This window comes from Canis lupus, chromosome 7 (assembly GCF_003254725.2).
Source record: "Canis lupus dingo isolate Sandy chromosome 7, ASM325472v2, whole genome shotgun sequence".
NCBI classification, from domain to species: domain Eukaryota; kingdom Metazoa; phylum Chordata; class Mammalia; order Carnivora; family Canidae; genus Canis; species Canis lupus.
Genome location: NC_064249.1, coordinates 64801983 through 64823037, shown reverse-complemented (window position 1 = coordinate 64823037; position 21055 = coordinate 64801983). Strand labels below are relative to the sequence as shown.

The window sequence follows — 21055 nt, the reverse complement described above, 5'->3', positions numbered from 1 at the left end:
AGTTTTCCATCTGCCTGGTGGTTATCTGGTATCCTAATATTAAGGACCTGAGACATTGCTACGAGGTGTCCAGAAGAACCTCGGTTTGGTGGTGGCAGATGTGCCAGCCATCTCCACCTGCCCCTCTTTTCCAGCCTGTCTGGGTTGGTGGGTGCTGGCTGCTGCACCATTCAGTGATTACTGGCTCCTCTTCCTTTCCATGTGAGTGCCAACAACCACCTGTGGCCCTTTTGCAGCCTTCCAGTTGTAGCAGAAGGCCAGGGAATTTTGTGCTCACACCCGAAGGGTAACAGCTCTTCTTTTTGCAGGCATGGGAAGCAGAGAGCAGCTCAGGTCTTCCCTTTTCTGGGCTGGGATCGGTACCAGCTTCCTGCTAGTGGGGGCAGGCATACCTACCCTCTATCCTCATAGTCCATTTCTTGGCCCACTAGCTCAGGAAACTACTGTTTGGGGGGAAACAGGGTAAGAGTATGAGGACACTTCTGGACACTTGGCCCTATCCAGAAACCAGTGGAAGCATAGCCTTAAATCAGAGATTCTCTTCTCTCCAGTGGCTGCATGTGTCTAGAACCTTCTGCAGTGTGTCTGAGAAACATTTGGGGACCTTGGGTGGCCTGCAGACTCCAGTCATTTTGGAGGTAGAACTGCGGCAGTTTGGGGTCTTGGATCTGCTTCCAGAGAGCTACCCAAAGAAAGCAGAGTGAGGCTCCCATCCCCTTGAACCTCAGTAAGACTAAATCTGGGTTTGGAAGCTTGGAGTGGAAAAGGGGGATTGATGGGTGCCTTCTGCTCAAATCCTGCCTGAAGGCCACAGGAAACATTGACTAAATACAAGTCTTTCTTTAAAAGACTCTAAAACCAAGAATTCAGGCTCCTTAGTGACAGTTAAAATTTTAAGAAGATAGGAAGCAAATAGTAACAAAATCTGCATGCATTGTAGCTGATGGGCCGTTAATAATCACAACAGTGAGATTTGTATACAAATATTTACATGTGTATATACCTGTGTGAATGTGAATGCTTGTATTTGATTGTGTCACTTGACAGTTTATGAATTTCTTGTGTATATCATTAAGTTTAATCCTGATAGCAACACTAGGAGGGATCTGAAATAATTACTAGTGATAAGTCGGGGTATCAGTTGTAGTGAGTTTGAGGCTGGAGGCAGGGAGGATGGTGGTTTCTGCTGAAGTGTCTTTCAGGGCCACGTGGGCCCAGAGCATGGTCTGTGGACCCTGCCCTGATGTGGAGGACCTGACTTGAAGTGGGGGGCTTTCCCTCCTCTAGACCCAAGGACTGGGGAACCCTGTTTTCCTGATGAAAGCTGCGAAATGTTTGCTACTATGTCTTTGATTTAGCCTGCGCTCAATTGAATTCAGTAAGGGTTTTTTTTCCCAGCTGGAGAAAAAAAAAAACATTCTCAGCACTCTTAGGGAATGGCTTTTGGGAAGACTGGTCCTTACTGGGGGAGGGGTACGGGGGTTTGAAGGGATGTACCACCTGACATCTGCCAGGGACATCACCTGGTTTCCCTCAAGCTGGGCCCTTGGAGTTGCTGTGCAGGCCTGTGACCTTGCCCATTCCCTAGTCCTGAACCCAAAAATGCTCCCAAGCCCACTTGCCCTCAACTGAACCTCCTTGTTGGGTCATCTTGTTAGTCTTCCCTGAAGCCTCCAAGTTCAGAACTGACTGAATTCGGGTGGTGGCTTCAGCCCAGAACTCAGTATAGCAGGCACTGCTGCTCCAAAACTCACTCTTTGAAGCCTAAGAGTACGAAGGTACCCACGCCCCATGGCAGGAGCCAGCCCTTGGGGCCAATGGTCAGAAAAGTTTAAGTAGACCAAAAAATTGGTAACAAAAACACAAATAGAAACATCCCAGCTCTCTTTCTCAAGACAAGACCAAACTTCAGACTCTTATTTGATTTTTTTTTTTTCTTGCCCTTTCTCTTATTCTTACGGTTGTAAAACTTTAGAATTTGCCAGGTAACTTTGGAGAAAAAAAAAAGAGACAAACAAGATCTTTTTAGCCTTATGGTGTATTCTGTTTGCCCTGTAGTACAAGTGGTGTCCTATATTCCAGGAAAAAAAATAATTTGAATCCAAGTCATTTTGTTCGACAAATATTCACTTAAAAATACATCTTGGGGGGAAAAAAAGAAAGAGAACCAGCCGCTCCTTCAAAGTAAAGCCGTGACTTCCAGGCGTAGTCAAGTTAAGCATTGAAGCAGCTGTCCAAGTTGTTCAGGCCAGAGTCCTGCTATGGAAGAAAAATGATTTGGCATTGCTCTTAAACTGAATTTTCCAGTGTTTTTCTTCCCTCTGTAAATTCTTTAAATTTACAGTTTTCTGTTCCCGTTACCGGTGTTGATACAGGAGGATTCTTTTTAAGATGACAAGAAAGAATAATGTCTTTGGAATCTATGCAGGTTCTGTTATTGTAACTGAGGACAATAGTTTTCATTAGCTGGCTTTCCAGAGACCCATATAAATGATTATCAGGATTATCAAGGAAGTTGTCTTTCGTTGGAGGTTTTTTTTTTTTAAAGCTTCCTTGCTTCCAGCCGTATTGTCCTCATTATCCTCAGGGTGATTCAAACCATTTGTCTGGTCTTCCTTCCTGTCTTTGTGTGGAGATGTCTCAGCTGTCTTGTGGGCAACTGACCCATGTTTTTGAAATGACTTTATTTTTCAGATGTCGAACTCTCTCAGGTTCGCCCAGACCAAAGAACTTTAAGAAGATTCATTTTATCAAGAACATGCGGCAACACGATACCAGGAATGGCAGGTACCACACTAACTGAAGCCTCCCCGCCAGCCTCCCTGCTGTAGGAGGGGGGTGGTCCAGTGAGGATGGGAGGATGGGGCTGTTTGTGTGGCCAGATCTCTGCACAGCGAAGCCCACACTGTTCAGATGAACAGGACCTCATTTAACCTTTCCAAACAGATTGTTTCCACCCCACTCCCACTAGCACCATCCAGAGAAGTCTACAGAAAATAATGCTCCCTGATAGCGACCAAAGGCTTGGTGAGATTTCCAGGCTAACTACAAATGGAATATTTAATAGCACTCAAATATATTTTTATAGAAAACCAAGCAAAAGTGCATTTTTAAAAAATTGCTTTGTTGGGTTTTATCTTCTTTTTTTTCACTAGGGTTATATGCTCTGGTCAGTAAAGATCCCACCAGGTCTGTGCTCACACTTGGCTTTGTTGCTAGCTTTGACGACCCGGCAGGTTCTTTTTGGGCACCGATTCAGATTCCTGGGCCTGCTGACAGCTAGAGCACGTGTTTCTCCAGCTCTTCCATTGCTTTTTTGGAAAATGCTATTCAATGAAAATTAGTGTAACTGAAATTTTTATATAACCATGATAATAAAACTCCTGGCAACAAATAGATCAGGGTTGTTTGGCATGCATACATTTGTCCAAAGGGCTAAGTCTGTTCATGGCAACCTCATGGCAGCACAGGAACAGAGCTCCAAGACCTCTTCTTGGTCCCTGGTGCTCTGTACCCGTTGCTCCTCCCCACTGACCTGTGACCTGCAGGGTGGTTTCCCCATGATGCCACCCTGGAGCAGAGGTCCTGTGACAAAGACCATTTTGTTTTATTCCCTCCAGATGCACAGAAAACTCTATAGACCCTACTAACAATCTCTGTTCCATACCAAATGAAGATTGCCAGAAAGTGTGTTCTTTGTTTTTTTTGTTTGTTTGTTTTAAAGATTTTATTTATTCATGAGAGAGACAGAGACACAGGCAGAGGGACGAACAGGCTCCATGCAGGGAGCCTGACATGGGACTCCTGGGTCCCCAGGATCATGCCTTGGACTGAAGGCGGCGCTGAACCACTGAGCCACCCAGGCTGCCCTGCCAGAAAACCTTGAGTTAGGTGCACAGACTAAGGCCTAGCGTACCTGTCTGTAATTTGGTAGGAAATACACTGTACAACCCTAAAGATAACACTAGTGATTACAGTTTTTGAGGACTTGTTTTCTTGAAGCTAATGCCTATTTTTTAAACTGACTTAAACAGGGAACATAATTTTATAGCTGTTCAGTGGTTTCAGAATAGGAGAACCGAGCTCCCTCATCAACCAGTGTTTATGTAGTTGGTGTATATTCCTAAATACAGAGCTTTTAGTTAAAATGTACCCAGCTGTCATCTGTTAAAGAGAATATTCTGAATTTCTCTCACTTAATCTTACTCTCACAGTTATTGTGCCTTATTCCCTTAGCCATCCTGTTTTATTTTTCTTTTGAGGCTCATACTGAACTTAACCTTCACTCAGAAGCCATTTTTAGTATAATTACTCATCGTTTATTTACATTCGTGTCCTTTTAATCTCCTTAACCATAAAATAAACCTAGATAGCCTTTAATACCTAAATCAAATCAAGACAAAGCCAGAGGGAGTGGGCCAGACTAGTAGCACTCCCCACCTCTGGTGGTACTGATGCTGTGGAGGATGCAGAGGCAGCTAACTACCTGGCCTGGTGTGGTAGTGAGAGGATGTAGCTAATAAAACATTTGGGCTGATGGGATTGCCAGCATACAGGACAGAGTCCGCCTTCCCGGCACACCCTTGACCCAGGGACAACACAAACAGTCCTGAAAGCATGCAGTTGCTAGCAGTTTTGCTGGGGAATTTTCAGAGGGAGCCAGGAAGGATTATTAGCTTATCTGAAGATCTGAGAATTGGAATTTAGGGCAGGAAAGCAAGCTAAGAGCTGTTGTGGGAACCACAGGCTGTGGGTTGTGCCATAGCCAGTTGTGTCTGCCCCAGTGAGAGCTGCTTCTCCGGTGCCAGAGGAAAGATAAAAGGGCTGGAGGTACTCTCCCTTCTTCCTCTGGGTTAGTAGCAAGGATGGGTTGTCCTTAGGTAGATGAAAAGAAAGAACTTGAGAGGACACCAAGAAGAAAGTATGGTTTCTGAGGCAACAGAAGGAAATTGTGGTCAAGAGCTGATGAATGGGAGGATGTGACCCAGCCTTTTGAGAAAAGAAAGAATTGGCCTCATCATAGCCAGGCAGCATTAGGTTGTCCTGACAGAGGGACATGTGGATGATCTATAGTCCAGCAGTGGTGGGGAGGAGGGATCTTGATCATGCTCGGAAGGGAGGGTGGCTGGTGCATCGGCAGGGGTGTCCAATTCTCCCACCTGTGGTGTACCGAGGTGTATGTGTACCACTATACCAGATGGTGCATTCTTGTGGCGAGGATCGAACTCAGGTTTGCCTGCGGGTTCTGGGAAGGAAGGAGGCTTTACAGAGAAGGCTGAAGATGTTCATTGAAGAGCTTGAAAGTCTGTACTGAAAATGGAATGGTTGGAGTACTGATATCCTGCCTTTTCTTGTACCTGGGGAAGGGGACCGAGAAGGGGCCGGAAGAGTCCCCCAGGTCCAGTCCCACAGTGGCTCCCACTCATGGCTGTGCCAGCTTCCAAGTGTCCTTGTGATCTGTGACTAGCACACACCAGGCTCTCAAGACTGCAGGCCCACTCTGGGGCCCACTTGCTGCTCTGGAACTGAAGACCTCAGTGTCGAGGCAGCTCCATGCCCAAGCCTGCTGACTGGGTGACAGAAGCACCACCGTAGAAGGGGATTTGGGCTCCAGGCTCAGCGAGAACTAAGTGCAGCTGACACCAGGACAGGGGAGCAACTGTTCTGGGACTCAGTGCCCAACCTGTGAGTATGAGAAACAGTTTAAAATAAGGAGAAAACTCCAAAAAACTGAGAACCAAATATGGTAAAAAGACAACACTTGCATCAAATTCAAGTGGACATAACAATCAGGAATCTCAGGGTAACTGCTTAGAAACAAACATTGGGGTCTTCAGCAGCTTCATGTTCTCCCACTTCTCTCTGTGACATTAGACGAATCTCAACTACCGTGAAGTAGAGATGAGTACCTTCCATAAAAGGTGTGGTTCTGTTGGAGAATGGAATCTACTTGAAGGAAAACCTGTCTTCACCTTCTTCAAAATCAGTGAATTCTGTGTGATTGGCCTTGAGGACCTGCTGGAAGGCTTTGGGTGTAGGTAAAATACAGAACACCAAGCTCAGGGTGTTTTGGGGTCATTTTGCAGACCCTCGAGCCAGTTGGGTGTAAAAGAAGTCTACAGCCTGGACACAGGTTACAGATCCAGTGATGGAAGCTTCCACTACACTGTTGGGACCAGATGGGCATCGTGTTCTTTTTTTCTTAAGATTCTATTTATTTATTCATGAGAGACACAGAAGCAGAGACATAGGCAGAGGGAGAAGCAGGCTCCCTGCAAGGACTCTGATGTAGGACTCGATCCCGGGCCCTGGGATCATGCCCTGGGCCAAAGGCAGATGCTCTGCTGAGCCACCCAGGTGTCCTGGCATCATGTGTTCTTGACCAGCCCTGAGTAGTGCTTCATCTCCTCACAGGTTGGGGAAGTGGTGAGGGGTGCTGCAGTGCTCTGGTCCCACTTCTGTTGTAACAAAGACAGGTAGGTGATGGGGAAGTTATGTTGGACTTGATGGTTGTGAAAGGAAGCAGTACTTGGCTGGGTTTTAGGAAGACATCTCAAAACGTCAGACTACAAAATGGATTCTTGTGGCTGCAACCACATTGGCAAAGTGGATTATAAAATATAAGTATCATAAAGTGATAATGGATAACATGTATTGAGTACTTACTGGGTACTAGGTTCTAAATACTTTATATGCTTTGTTTCATTAACTCCACTCAGTGGGTATTTGTTGAGTAAGCGAGTGGGGAGATCTTTTAAATGACTTCTGGTCTTCAGAACTATGTATCTTGAGGAATGGAAAAAATTTAGAAACAACCTTGTGAGGAATGTTTTGCTGTTGTTGTGGTAGGTAGAATGACGGCCCCGAGAGATGTGCATGTCATATCCCTTGGACCTGTGAATATGTTGGTTCCATGGCAAGGGGGAGTTGAGGTTGCTGACCAGTTGGCCTTGGAGTAGCAGGATTATACTGGATTATCTGGGTTTGCCCAGGTAATCACCAGGATTCTTACAGATGTAAGAGGGAGGCAGAACAGTCAGTGTCACTGTGATACAGCATGAGAAAGACTCCACTCCATGCTGACTTTGAAGGTGGAGAAAGGGGCTGTGAGCCAAAGAATATGATGGCCCCTAGAAGCTAGAAAGGGCAAGAAAACAGACACTTTATTCAAGCCTTCAGTGGGAACTGGCTCTAACCCCTTGATGTTAGCCCCATGAGACCCATTTCAGAGTTCTGACCACCATAGTTATAAGATAATAACTCTGTTGTTTTAAGCCATGGACTGTGGTAATTTGTTACCGCAGCCATAGGAAATGAAAACACTCATCATCCCAATTTACAAAGGAGGAAGCTGGGGCACATGGCTGGAAAGCAGGGGGTGGAATCCAGATCCAGGCATCAGATTCAAGAGCTCGTTCTCATAATCAAAAAGGAAGGTGGGTGGTAAAAATCCAAATATTCTAAGACAGCATATCATGGTAGGTTTTGAGAAAACCATTGAATTCTGATTTTAAAATCCATTAGACAAAGGGCAAAGACTAATAAAAGAATGGTTTAAGTAAACCTATAAAAATAGTTTGAGGAGCTCTAAAATCCAGTGTGAAGTAAAGAGTGAAGAGAAAGAAAAATTGACACCCTCATACGTGGCTGTGGGAATATAAAATGGTACAGCCATTACGGAAAACAGTTTGGCAGTTCCTCACAAAGTTAAATATAAAATTACCCTGTGACCTGCAATTCCATTATTAGGTATATACCTAAAATAATTGAAAAGAGGAATTCAAACAGATAGGTGTATGTCAGTGTTCATAGTAATGTCATTTACAATAGCTAAAAGGTGGAAACAGCCCAAGTGTCCGTCAGCAGATGAATGGATACACAAAATATGGTATATCCAAACAAAGGAATATGATTCGGCCACAATAAGGAATGAAGTGCTAATATATGCTCCAGGATGTATGATGCTAAAAACATCATGCTGGCTGAAATAAACCAGACACAAAAGGTCACATGGTGTATGATTCCATCTGTACAAAATAGCTGAACTAGATAAATCTATAGAGACAGTAGTAGATTAGCAATTCCCCGGGGGATAGAGTTTCTGTTTGGGCAGTGGAAAAGATCTGGGAATGGTGATGATTGCACAGTGTCATGCATGTACTTGATGATGACAAATCATAACACCTAAAAATGGTTGTCAGTTTTATATTCTGTTTTATATATATTTTGTGACAATAAAATGCCAGCAATAGCCAGGGGGCTTTTAAAACCATCGTCAGAAGAGGGAGAGAAGGGATAGTAAACTTCTTGGTGTTGATGATACAAGGACGAAGCAAATGTTAGCTGCTGGCCCCGTTTTCACTTCTTCAACAAGCAGAACTGTGAAACGTAAGACTCTAAACAAGGTAATGTGCTCTGCACGCCGTAGGCACCCAGGAAATAGATACCATTTCGTGTGGAATAAGTGAAGACAGAAGCCTTACGTTTTGAAATAATTGTTAGTCTTTAGGATTAGATCCCAGGAAATGGAAGGAATTGAGAAACACAAATGGTTTTTTAAAATGCCACAGAGAATGAAAGAAGTTCTAAGTTGACTGCCAGGCAGATATTGCCTTTAAAAAGCCAAAGAGACCAAGGTGGTAGCAGAGGGGGAGTTCTAACAATCATAGCAGCCTCGAGCAGATTGCTGGGAGAGCCCCAGAAAGGACTGTTCAACAGATGGTTTGTGTGCTTTCAGAAAAGAGTGGAGGTTGCTAGCCGTCACGTTAGGTTAGCTTCGTCTCTGTACTGATGGAATGACTAGGTTAGGAAGTTAAAGGAGTCATGACATTTCTTGATCTCAGCGAAATGTTAGACTGTTCCTCATTATCACACAGCCCAGCGTTCACTTGGTAATGTGAAGCTAGAGCACCTGCCAGCAGCTGAAAGCTGTGAGCCAACCACAGTCCACCCAAAGGGGACTCGAAGAAGCATGGCACATGGTATTCTCTTGAGCATGTTGCCCCCTCTGCACCCCTCTGCAGAGCCAATGCCAGTAAGCCTCACTTGGGCAATACAGGAGACCAAAGGCAGGAGAGGGGCAATGTGTTAGAGATAAGAACCATGTACCTCGGTTCCCCAGTGGCTGGAAATGGTAGGCCTAGCTCAATGAGGTTAAACTCAGCAGGCATAAATGCAATGAAGGTCGATGGGCATTCGCTGTACAGGATAAAGGCTTTTCAGAAGTTCGTGGGAAACATATCTTGGAATTTAGATGGTGTTTTCCAGAAAGGCAGTGTGTCATAACTACAAAGTAAGCTATTTTAGCTTGTCCTAGTGGAGGGAAACGTATCCCTTTCATACCTAGCCAGGGTCAGTCCCATCTGCCCTGTAGTGATCAGCAGGACTGTCGTGTTTTAGAACACCGGATTTGTATTGGGAAGGCCTCATTGCAGGGGCCTAGGATTTTCCAAGCCCCTTTCCCACGGAAGGATGGATGACATGTAGTGAGTGAATAGGAACTGCCAGAGTGTCCATTTCATTGAACTCCCTGTATATAAACAGCCCCTTTTGGGGGAAGGAGATGTGCATCCAGACAGTAATGCCCAGCAAAGTAGTTCCATACCTACATAGAATGCAGAATGATAGGTGTAGTGGTACTGGCACCTGCCCTGTGCCCGGGACCGTTTTAAGTGATCCTGCTTCAAGGACTTATAGGCTAGCTGCGGAGGCAGACAAATAAATACATCCTGTCAGATGGGAATAGGTGTGCTATGGAGGAAAACTGAAGCAGCTGAGGGGTTTGGGGTTTGGAGGTGGGGGTTGGGGCAAGGCCTCAATGATGGGGGACTTTTTTTTTTTTTTTTAAATTAAGTGGGCTCTACACCCAGCTCGGAGCCTAGTGCAGTGTTTGTTTGAACTCATGACCCAGAGATCATGACCTAAGCTTAGATCAAGAGTCGGTCACTTAATGGACTGACGCACCTAGATGGGGAGACTTTTAAGCAGAGATCTGAAGGAAGTGAGAGAGCCAGCTCTGTGCTGTCCCAGCAGGGAAGCGCATTCAGAGTGGGTGGAATAGCACTGCAGAGTCACTAATGCTGGAATGTGGCTGAGGGGTGTGCCTGAGGAACTGTAGAAAAGCTGGCATGGGAGGAGTAGAGAGAGGGTGAGAGGAGGAGATGAGCCCTGAGAAGTCCTGGAGGATGGATTGTGATGATGTCTGTTTTTATTGTGAGCAAGTTGAGAGCTGTGGCGGGTGCCAGGCAGAGGACCAGTGTGGTCTGGCCTGCATTTAAACAGGAGCACTCTGGCTAACCAAAAATCAAGGGCAGGCATTGCAGGACTTTCTGGTAACGTTTTCCTTATAGAAAATTAGGGGATGTGTATATTGTGTATCACCTTTAAAAATGAGTTTGTTTTGATAACGAAGTTTTAAAATGACTTGAAGTCTTTAAAAAACAATTACAAATGTATGAGCAAACCCTCTGTCATGAGAGAGAGATGGCCAGTGATCCCATGCCAGAGCATCTGGCACAAGGCCCCTGGACATCCTGTGAGGAGGGTGGTTGGCAAGTGGGAGCTGTGGGCAGCTTAGTCAGTAGAGAAAAGCCAGTCACCGTTCGCTCTAATATGCATCTGTGCCAAGAGCCCCCGCTGTCTGCTGAGGAGGAGAGGCTCAGCAGAAGTGAAGACAAATCTCAGTCTCAGGGATAAGATACACCCTTGGAAATGACCCATCATCGCCAGGCCAGCTGGTGCCGGGGAGAGCCAATTGCTGGCCAGGTAGAACAGGGCCATCAGAATGAAAGGTGGCACTTTTGAGCATGAAGATTGAAGACTAGCAGGTAGCCTAGTGACCTTTCGGGACATCTCAGTCTAGTGACCGTCATGGTCCTATTAGGAAAGGACCTTTTTTCTTGGTACTTCCAGTTCATGAGCCACAAACGTTTGTCTTTGAGAATAAGAGGAGATAAGAGCCCTGACTTCCGGTGGGTGATGCCCTGCCTCGGGCATAGAGCTGTGGGCATCCATTTGGAAATCATCTGGTTTTCAAACATCTGCCTGGTACACAAGTGATAGCTGTCAAGTACCCTGGAAGTAAGTGCCCACCGCTTGGGTCTGCTTTGAGAATCATTTCACTCTGCACAGGCAGAGAAGTGTTCTTTTCAGTGACTGACTGGGCCGTCTCATCCTTTGGGAAGAATTTTCAGAGACGTTTAAAGGGGTTTGAGATGGAGGTGGACAAAGAAGTGAGCTAGAGTGTTGTTTCTTTCAATTGTGGACTCACTCAGCAGGAAAGAAAAGATGTAAAAGATTTCCACTTCCTTTATCTGCTTTCCAAAGTCAGGTGGTAAAAGTATGGTAACTGAAGTCAAGTTGTAGCCTTTCCTTTTTATACTGAAAATTTTGGAGGGAAGGCAGGGAATGGGTAATAACTAAATTAAGACCTTGCCTGTGATCTCATCAGTCCCAATCTGTCAGCCTAGTTTAGTTTGAAAAATGAGTTGGAGGAAATGGCACATCTCAAAAAAATAAAATGAAACCACTAGTTAAGTTCTGGACTGACCTTCTTGAGAGAAGAAAAATGTCATTGCCTTTCTCCCTGAATTGAATACATCTGATGTGATAGATGTCAAGCATCTTCTGTGAGGCTCCGTGCAACATCTGCCTCTCCCAAGCATGCTTTTCCCATCAAGGAACTTTTCGTCCTTGTCAGAAGACCAGAACCCGCCATCCCATGTAGCACAGGCTGGCAGGGAAGCATCTTCATTTGCATCCACTAATGTCTGTAACCAGCGGTCAGGAAAGCTCGGGCCTAGGGGTCAAGAAGCCTTCAGCAATCCCCAGACCTCACTTAGACTACTGGCCCCAAACGGCCCTGGACCTGCCCTTCGCATGCTCACCCAGCGACTTTCCTTCCCATCTTCCCTGGTAGTGGGAGGAGCCAAGTGTGTCTACCACCTACTAGGGATGCTTGTGCCTTGGGGCCAGCACCCCATACTAGGTTTTATTTTTATTTTTATTTTTTTTTAAAGATTTTATGTATGTATTCATGAGCAACACAGAAGGAGAGGCAGAGACACAGGCAGAGGGAGAGGCAGGCTCCATGCAGGGAGCCTGACGTGGGACTCGATCCCAGGACTCCAGGATCAGGCCCTGGGCCGAAGGTGGCGCTAAACCGCTGAGCCACCAAGGCTGCCCCTATGCTAGGTTTTATTATTCGCACCTTTTTAAGAAGCCTGGAGGTTAAACGGGGACTCTGCACCTTTGGAGCTTTGGAGAGAGATGATTTTCTGTGTTTCACATGTGCAGACATATTTGAAGTGTGTAAGCACTTGTTGCTTCTTTTCAACTAGTTTGATTTACAGAAAGTAAAATGAGTCATAGAGAAATGGTTCGAAAGTTAGAACCATCTCTTGGTGGTTCTCCCTCAATTCTCTGCTTGGTGAGAGGGCCTGGGAGCCCCGAGGTGGACCAGGTCATGGTGCCCACCAGTGCTGACTTGCGCAGCAGTCAGAGGAGAAGACTGATGCAGACGGCTTCAGTCTGGGGTCCAGGACACAGCTACCAGTGCTGCCCTGGAAGCACATGAGACCAGGTAGCAGGGGCTCCATGGCTCCAGGGGAGACTTCCTAACTCTGCTTTTCTTCCTACCTCCGTTGCTGGCTGCTTTGTGTACTTCCTGCCCGCCCCCCCCCCCCAATCTTTTGCTGAGTCCCAACCCCAATACTTGAGGATGTGATCTTATTTGACTAGAGTCATTGCAGGTGTAATTAGTTGAGATTAGTTGAGGGGGTGAGGTGAGCCTCTAATGTGACTGGCGTCTTAGTTAAAAGGGGAAAATTTGGAGACAGACCTGCGCACAGGAAGAATGCCATGTGGCCGCAAGAAGGTTGGTGTGATGTTGGCACCTGCCAAGGTGCTACCAGAAGCTGGGAGAGAGGCCTGGAGCAGACCCTTCCCTAGCTCCTTCATCAGAGGGAGCATGGCCCTGTGGACATGGTGGGCTCAGACTTCTGGCCTCCCAGATGAAGAGACAAGCAGTTCTAGGTGTAAGGCATTCAGCAGGCGGCCCCTCGTGCCGGCAGCCCCCACAAATGCATTCCCTTTCTAGCTCACAACTGTTAGGAGCTCCGATGCCTGTCCTGTTTTAGGGCCTGTTTTAGGGAGCTCGTCTAGCCACCGCTTTGGTGACTGTCACCGTTCCTCTAAACGGCTCCCAGGCTTCCTGAGCCCCAGGACCCACTCCCTCCCCAGCTCAGGAGGCCTTTCAGGAGCAGGCCTGCAACCTCACTAGTTTCTACTGCTCTTCTGCCACCAAGCCACCATCCAGCTATGCAGAATTATCTATAGTAATTGTGTGGTTGGAGGAAGAGTTTAGTAACCCGTGGAAGAAACATCCGTAGAAATTATGTGTGTAGCTTAAGCATTGTGCTTTAATTTAAGGCATATTTGTGGTCATCTGTTCAGTTTGTTTTTTGATGCCAGGCCTTTTCTTTGCATCTGGGCCTGTGGATCGGACTCTGTCTCTGGCATCAAAACCACATACCATTATTCCCACCTATTGCTGCTATGTCTGGATTGGGCTTCTTTATTTATTTTTTAAGATTTTATTTTTACATAATCTTTGCACCCAACGTGAGGTTTGAATTCATGACCCTGAGATCAGGTGTCATCTGCTCTTCTGAGTTGGCCAAGTGCCCTAAGATTTTAATTTTTTTTTTTAATTTTTATTTATTTATGATAGAGAGAGAGAGAGGCAGAGACATAGGCAGAGGGAGAAGCAGGCTCCATGCACCGGGAGCCCGATGTGGGATTCGATCCCGGGTCTCCAGGATCGTGCCCTGGGCCAAAGGCAGGCGCCAAACCGCTGCACCACCCAGGGATCCCAGATTCTAATTTTTTTAAAGTAATTCCTCTACCCAGCATGGGACTCAAACTCACAACCCTGAGATGAAGAGTCATGTTCTCTACTGACTGAGCCAGCCAGGCATCTCCGGATTGGACCTCATTAAAGTGACCCAAGGATTTTAAGTGCAAAATTCTATTGGGTTTTCATAGTGTTTTCCTAATCTTTTAAAGTTGTTTCTAGCACCCAACCCCTTTTTTAGTGATTTGCCTTGCTTGAATACTTTTTAAAGCATTTGGTGCTTTTTGTAGCATTTCTCCTCGTTTCCTTCACATTTCATCAGTTTGTGCAGTCTTTATTGAACAAGTACAAGCAAAAAGTGCCGCTGGCATAAACAGGTTGTGGATTCCATAAGTAACTCTTAGTAAGTGTACAGTCTAGTGTGGGTATTCTAGCCTGAGCTTTAAGTATGCTGTGGGTGTTGGACAAACTGCCTCACAGAGGGGTGGGGAGATCCTGGTGGATCAGGTACGTGAGGTCAGCGAAGAGTTTTCTTGCATAATCAGAAGAGTTTTCTTGCGTACTCAGTTCCTCCAATAGGCCTCTCTCTCTGCTCTTTCTCCTCTCGGCCTTGACTCATGCAGTCCCTCCACCAGCTTATCTTCTCCTTGCCTGTTATCTCTCAGGTCTTAGGCGTCACTTCCTCCAGGAAGCTCACTTTGCCTCTCAGGCCGGGTTAGCTGTCCCTTGGATAGCAACCTCTATTTCTCAATCTGGGCACTCCCACCCCTGTGTAAGTGTATTTTCTACCCAACCATAAGCTTTGTGAGGATGGAACTCCTGTCTTTGTTTTTCATCATCAGATCCCCAAGGTCTGGCATAGAGTAAGTGCTCAAAGTATTTGTGGGAGGCAGAAAGGAGAGGCAGATCACACACAGCTGTTTCTCAAAGGTCCTCCACCATTCCTTCTGCTGTAGGATAAGGTCCGTGCCCTTACATGGCAGTGAAGTCCTTTGCTATGGTGGTAGCAGTGCTGGCAGTCACAGGTGGCAGTGCAGATTGGGGTGGTGTGAGTAGTTGTGACAAGTAGATGAACACAGCTACTGATGATGATACCACCATCTTGTATTTGTGGGCTACTTAGCACAGCCCTTCAGATGCTTTCTCTCATCTAACTCCTGCCCACTCTGTGTCCCCCAGTTGTTTTCACTCACTACCTGGGAGCCTGACACATCATGGCAACTGTCATGTTTCCCTTCATCCCAGCCTCTGCGTTGCCTGTTCTTGCCTGTTGGACTCCCACTCCTCCACTAGGACCAAGCCCAGAATCCAAACATCTGCCCCTGGCTTCAGCCCTGCCTCTTGCTCAGGCTTCTAGGTCCCTGTTCCCCACGGGTTCCTTCCTTTTTCCTACTCTCAGAATTAGGAGATTGTCTTTTTTAAAGATTTTATTCATTTATTCATGAGAGACACAGGCAGAGGGAGAAGCAGACCCCGTGCAAGGAGCCCGATGTGGGACTCATCCTGGCACCCCAGGATCACGCCCAGGGCTGAAGGCAGGTGCTAAACCGCTGGGCCACCCAGGGATCCCAGGAGATTGTCTTTATCCCACTCCAGGAGGGAAGAGACAGAGCTCTTTGGGGGAGAGTGGGCTTGGAATGCCCTCAGGTTGTCTGCTCTTGCCCTCCGCCCAAATACAGCACAGGCAGGGGCGGGTGTTGTGTGTGTGTGTGTTTTTTTTTTTTTTTTTTTGAAAGATTTTATTTATTTACTCATAAGAGACAGAGAGAGAGAGAGGCGCGGAGACACAGGCAGAGGGAGAAGCAGGCTCCATGCAGGGAGCCTGACATGGGACTCAGTCCCGGGTCTCCAGGATCACGCCCCCTGGACTGAAGGCAGTGCTAAATTGCTAAGCCCCCCTGGGCTGAGGGGTGGGTGTTTCTAAGGAGGAAAAGTATCTCCACCCCCACGACTAATAAGAGTTTAAATAGAGGAAACAAGAACATCTTGATTTTGGTTTAATTTTCATTCATCTGCTGTATAATTGTCAGCCCTTCAGAAAGCAAGGAAGAAAAAAAGAGAAAGCAAGGGAGGGGGGTATCAAGGCTCCCCACCTTCCCCAGCTGCCTAGCTTATAACAAAGTACTGTGGGAGGAGGAAGCAGTTGTGGGGGTCCAGGGGCTAGGGAGAGAAAGCGCCCGTCTGGCTCTGGTCCTGAGAGTTCATAATATTGGTTTGTTTTCTGGCATCAGTCTTAACAGCTTTACCTTCTCCATGCACCAGCGACTGGCCTGCCGAGCGGGAGGTTTGTGTGTAGCCGTGGGAACAAAGTGACTGAGCTGGATTCACTTTCTAGGGCCACCCTACAAATCATCATGGACTAGGTGGCTTAAAACAATAAAAATGTGAGCTCTCACAGTTCCAGGGGCTGTAAGTCAGCAGTCAAGGTGTCAGCAGGGCTTGTGCCTTCTGAAGGCTTTGGGGAAGGATCATCTGTCACTTCTCCCAGCTTCTGGGGGTGGCTGGTGGTCCCGGGCGTATTTGGCTTTTGGCTGTACTCCCTCTATGGTCACATGGCTTTTCCTCTCTGTGTATCTGGGTGTCTCCAAATATCTGTCCTTACTAAATCCAGCCACTGGGTGTAAGGCCCATCCAAATTCGGTGTGAATGCATCCCAACTTGATTACATCCGCAGAGGCCTTGTTTCTGGCCACATTCATGGGTGACATGGACTTGAACGTGTCTGTTTGGGGAACACAATTCAACCCAAACCCCAACATTTGGAAGTGTGTTTTTTTCTTTCTTCCTGGTCATGTAGGAAATGAACTACAGAATTGGGGAATGTCACATACAGGCTCCTGGACTGTGTTCATGCTCACCCATCATTGTTGCGAATGTGATTTTCTTTGTTCTAACTTCAGATGTTAGTAGCTTGGTTTTTGTGTCCTTAGGAACATATTTCTGCTCTCAGGAAATATTCCACCTGGGAGGGATTAAACTTTCTCACAGCCAACAGAAGCGTCCCAGGGTTCTGGAAATAGAACAAAAAAACAGTTTTCGGCGTTAGAGGGAACACATGAGAGTCCAAGATGGCATGAGCTACTGCCTGGTCAGACATTGCTGCCTCTGGGCTAAGGAGTTGAGAGCAGATTGAATGACTGTGGGCAGCAGTGCTCTGTCAGCCATCTCCTGGCTACTGGGAGCACTCCATATCTCAGAGGCAGGGTGTGCCTTTGGAAGCTTTGTGGCCTGAAGCCCTAGCTCCCTCCTACCAGAACTTTCCTAAGCAACTAAGCAAGGAAATGAAGCTATGTGAAGAAGAAAGATGGTACTCTTAATGCGTCCTGGAGAGGTTTGGAAAACATTGTGTATCCAGAAGCCACTCTGCCCAAGTGGGCTGCAGCCATGGGAGCTTTTTCCTTTATTTTGTTTTGTTGTGTTCTCCTTCTCTGGCAGATGTTTGTATGGAAATGTGATCTTTAGTTCCCTAAAGACCTACTTCTCTGGAGTTAATTCTTTTGAAGTTACGATCTTTTGTGTAATGCTTTCTGGTCACCTTGATTCCAAGTCGAGTGTTAAGCATCACAGAAAGGAAAATTCTGCGGGCTCTGCATGCAGTTTGAGCACACAAGAAATAACTACAGCGAATGTGGCTGTCTTGTGTTCTTGAAAACTACCGTCCAATTTAATTCTTTCACAAATACAGAAGCACTTGAAGAAGGCAAACGAATCTGGTTTCCTTGGGCATCATGATGATGGATATTTATTTCCCCAGTACTGACAAAGAGGAAAGCTGCAAATTCACAGAATCCTCCAGGTTTGGGATACAGCAGTTGGTCATGACAGGCCTGTCTTGAGGTTCCCATTGCTCAGCCTTCCTTGTAGATGAGATAGAACGTGAGAGCTTGCCACTTGTTGCCTGCTCTGGCTAAAGCCTGAAGCCCCTCCTGGATTCAGAGCTACTTCAGGAAACATGTTGGATGCGTTCTTGGGAGCTCTTAATGGCTATTTCCAGTTCCCCAGGGCTTGAACAGCCACAAACCTCTGGAACTGCTGTCTGGGTCTCCACTCTGGAATCCTCTGAACCCTGCATATGCATAATGTGGGAATCAACAGGATGGTTCCACCCAGAAATGGAGGGGAAGTACCTAAAGCTGCTGTATTCCTTTCTTACCTCCTCCCTACTCCAGCTGCTTGAGAATGACCAACCAAAAAAAAAAAAAGGACCACCTTACTGGATTGTTGGAAAACATTCTGCATTCATAATTGCTAAACTTGACCTATATGCATTAGAATCACACGCTTTTCTGAATGAGACTCAGGCTCAGCCTCTTCTAGACCTAAATGGTGAGGACCACACCGATGAGCACTCAATTAGAGAATAGTGCAACCCATTTGCTAATAGGCATGTTGTGGTTGGGAATTTGGAAAGAATATTTAATTTCACATGCATTTATGTTCTATTAAAAATGTCCAAACAAACTCAGTGTGTGGGAAAGAAGCACATATTAGCACTCAATAATGAAGAAAATGCTCAAACACTAAGCCAGTTGAGTTTGTTTGATACATTCCTTCCTCTGTGTTGCAGAAGACATGGATGTTGAATGCTACATGGAATGAGTAGTTCCAGGTTTTTCTCCTGGGTGGATGGTAGGGGTTGTTTAGAGAACCTCTACCCTTCTATCTAGAAAGTTGCTCAGACTTTCTAGACTCTCTAGAAGAGCAGAGCAAGAGAGTGAGGCACCATTGGTACCAACAGCCCTGATGTTAGGGCTCTTATGATGAGTCACCCACTGGCCCTGCCCATTCCCAACCTGGTCACCTGCAGGCCAGGCTGGAAAGCCACTCTAGAAACTGTGGATGAAGGCAGATTTGGTGTCCAGGGGGTCCATGGACACCCAGTAAATCCCTAGGAGCAGACTTCTCCTCCTCCCTCCTCCTTCCTCCTTTCTTCTTTCTTCTTCTCCTCCCTTCCTCCTCCCTTCCTCTTTCTTCTTCTTCTTCTTCTTCTTCTTCTTCTTCTTCTTCGAGAGAGAGAGAGAGAGAGAGAGAGGCAGGCGCAGAGACATAGGCAGAGGGAGAAGCAGGCTCCATGCAGGGAGCCTGATGCGGAACTCGATCCTGGGACTGTGGAATCACGCCCTGAACCAAAGGCAAATGCTCAACTGCTGAGCCACCCAGGCATCACCAGCAGACTCTTCTAGTAAGTCTTAGAGAAGGCAAAGCATCAAGGCACATAGTGGTAAAGAGCATGGCTTTAGATCCCCAACTGGTTTCATCTGCTAGTTTGTCACCTTTGGCATGTCACTTACTTGCTTTCATCATTTGAAGCATTTAGAATTGAGCATCTGATGGGTACCTAGTAAGTAGTAATAATGTCCACTTACGTAAATGTACAGTCACTATACTGTCAAGATCTGTCACTGGTCACCCTGAGTGTGAGAGCCCAAGGAGGCTGGCTGGGTATGTTCAGCAAAGTGGTATGCTTGTGATTTATTTAGCTCTTAGCCCTTGAGGCCTGGTGGCCCACTCTGGATGTGGCAGTATCATTCTTGGAGCAGTGACAAGGTTTAGGTGTGTGGTATCTCATGAGAAACCTCTCCCTCGAGAGAAGAGAGACACCTCTGTATGAGTAATCCACATCTGTAGGTTACGTGTGTCATCCTTCAGTTGCCCTTGGACCACACCTTTGATATCTTAGCAGGCCTTTGTATTTTAGCACAGAGGTCTGAAGGGGTTCAGAATCCAGGTACCATGCAGGTAAAACTTCCCTCAACCCAAAAAGGCAATCCCCAGTAAAACTAGTTAAATTTATTGAGTGTTGTTATTTGCCAGGCATTGTTCCGAGCAATGTTAGTTAAACTGAGGCTCAGAAGGGTTAGTAAGAGGTCCAAGGTCATACAAAGGTGATACAACCGATATTGGAACCTGTGATTATAGGTTTAGTCCTATTAACCACTGTTGACATGAATCACTGTGGGGTGAACAGACAGCCCTGGTCCTGCCTTCCCAATGACGGGGATTGAGGTGCTGCTCTGAAGCATGGCAGCATCCTCACTGTTTATGGAGGGCTGCCATGTGCTCAACCCTTAGACTCACCTTCTAGAAGAGGAGGGAGGCAGTGGTGAGCAGCCCTTTGTGATTGGTGTCTTCCAGAAGTGAAAATAAGGAGCCATTGACAGCACCAAAAAGGGAACGAGTAACTCGGTGAAGGAGAAGGAAGTGCTTCTCAGGGCAGTGACATCTGAACCAGGTTTCAAAGAATAAATAGCTCACTAAGCACACTAAGTTGGGCATAGCAGGCAGAAGAAATAGCATGCAAAGGACAGGGATATGAAACGGCAGGGATCTTTTAAAGGTGGAGGACAGCAAGTCCCTTAGCATGGATGGATGATCAAGTGCAGGGGTGAGGGGATAAGGGGATGTCCTGTTTGTTGAGCCTGGAGAAGCAGAGAGAGCCAGAAGACAGGAGTATGCTTTGCCATGCCAGGGAACCCAACTTTATCCTGGGCAGGTGGATAATTTAATATTACAGTTCTAAAACAAGGTCATAATCTCCCAACCTTGATGCAGTTAGTAGTATTTTTTTCCTCTGCTTTTATCATCATAATTATTGAAGAAAAAGATTACAAGTCCGTAAGTTCCATATCTGATGTGTGTTGCTACTGTGTTTAAAAAAATGTTAGTTTTTAAATCTCCTCCACTTGTTTCTCTTTTTTTTTTTTTCATCAGCAATTCTCTTTGGCAAAAGTTATTTTCATATGCCAGGATAAGTACTTTTGAGTTTTTTAAAATGTTTTCTTAAGTGGACTTTGATTGCATAAGAGCATCATGCAGAACTGTTTCCAGTAGTATCTTTATAGCAGGAATGGAGGCTAAGACTGATTATGTAATTGTTCCCTTAATTTATTCTCAGAACCTAACATGCTGCCAGCATATAAAAAAAAACAACCTAATGATCACAATGCTATCTGAGTGTCTCTTGCTCACGGTTTCTGGCACTATTGCTCTTGCATTGTTCACTGCAGAGTAGAAATGGATGGTTTCAGTGCAACATGACTGTTTGCAGCACTGGGCACCCCAGACTCATGACTCTGTCTGTCCATCTTGCTGTGCAGCCCACAGCCAACCACTCTCACTAGAGAGGATTCATGTATACTCCTTAGAGACCTTCACCAGTGTCTCACATGTTAACCTTTGGATAAGGAGAGGCAGCATACTTCT

General features: G+C 46.2%; 1 protein-coding gene across 3 annotated transcripts in view; it reads left to right on the top strand.

Moving 5' to 3' along the window:
* The window catches only part of CABLES1 (Cdk5 and Abl enzyme substrate 1), a 64521-nt gene that overhangs the window by 2620 nt on the left and 40846 nt on the right, over positions 1–21055 (top strand). For all 3 annotated transcript variants that reach the window (XM_035718781.2, XM_035718780.2, XM_035718782.2), the window contains exon 2: positions 2695–2787. In XM_035718781.2, the coding sequence (XP_035574674.1) occupies positions 2695–2787 (93 nt within the window). The remainder of the gene's footprint in view (positions 1–2694; positions 2788–21055) is intronic.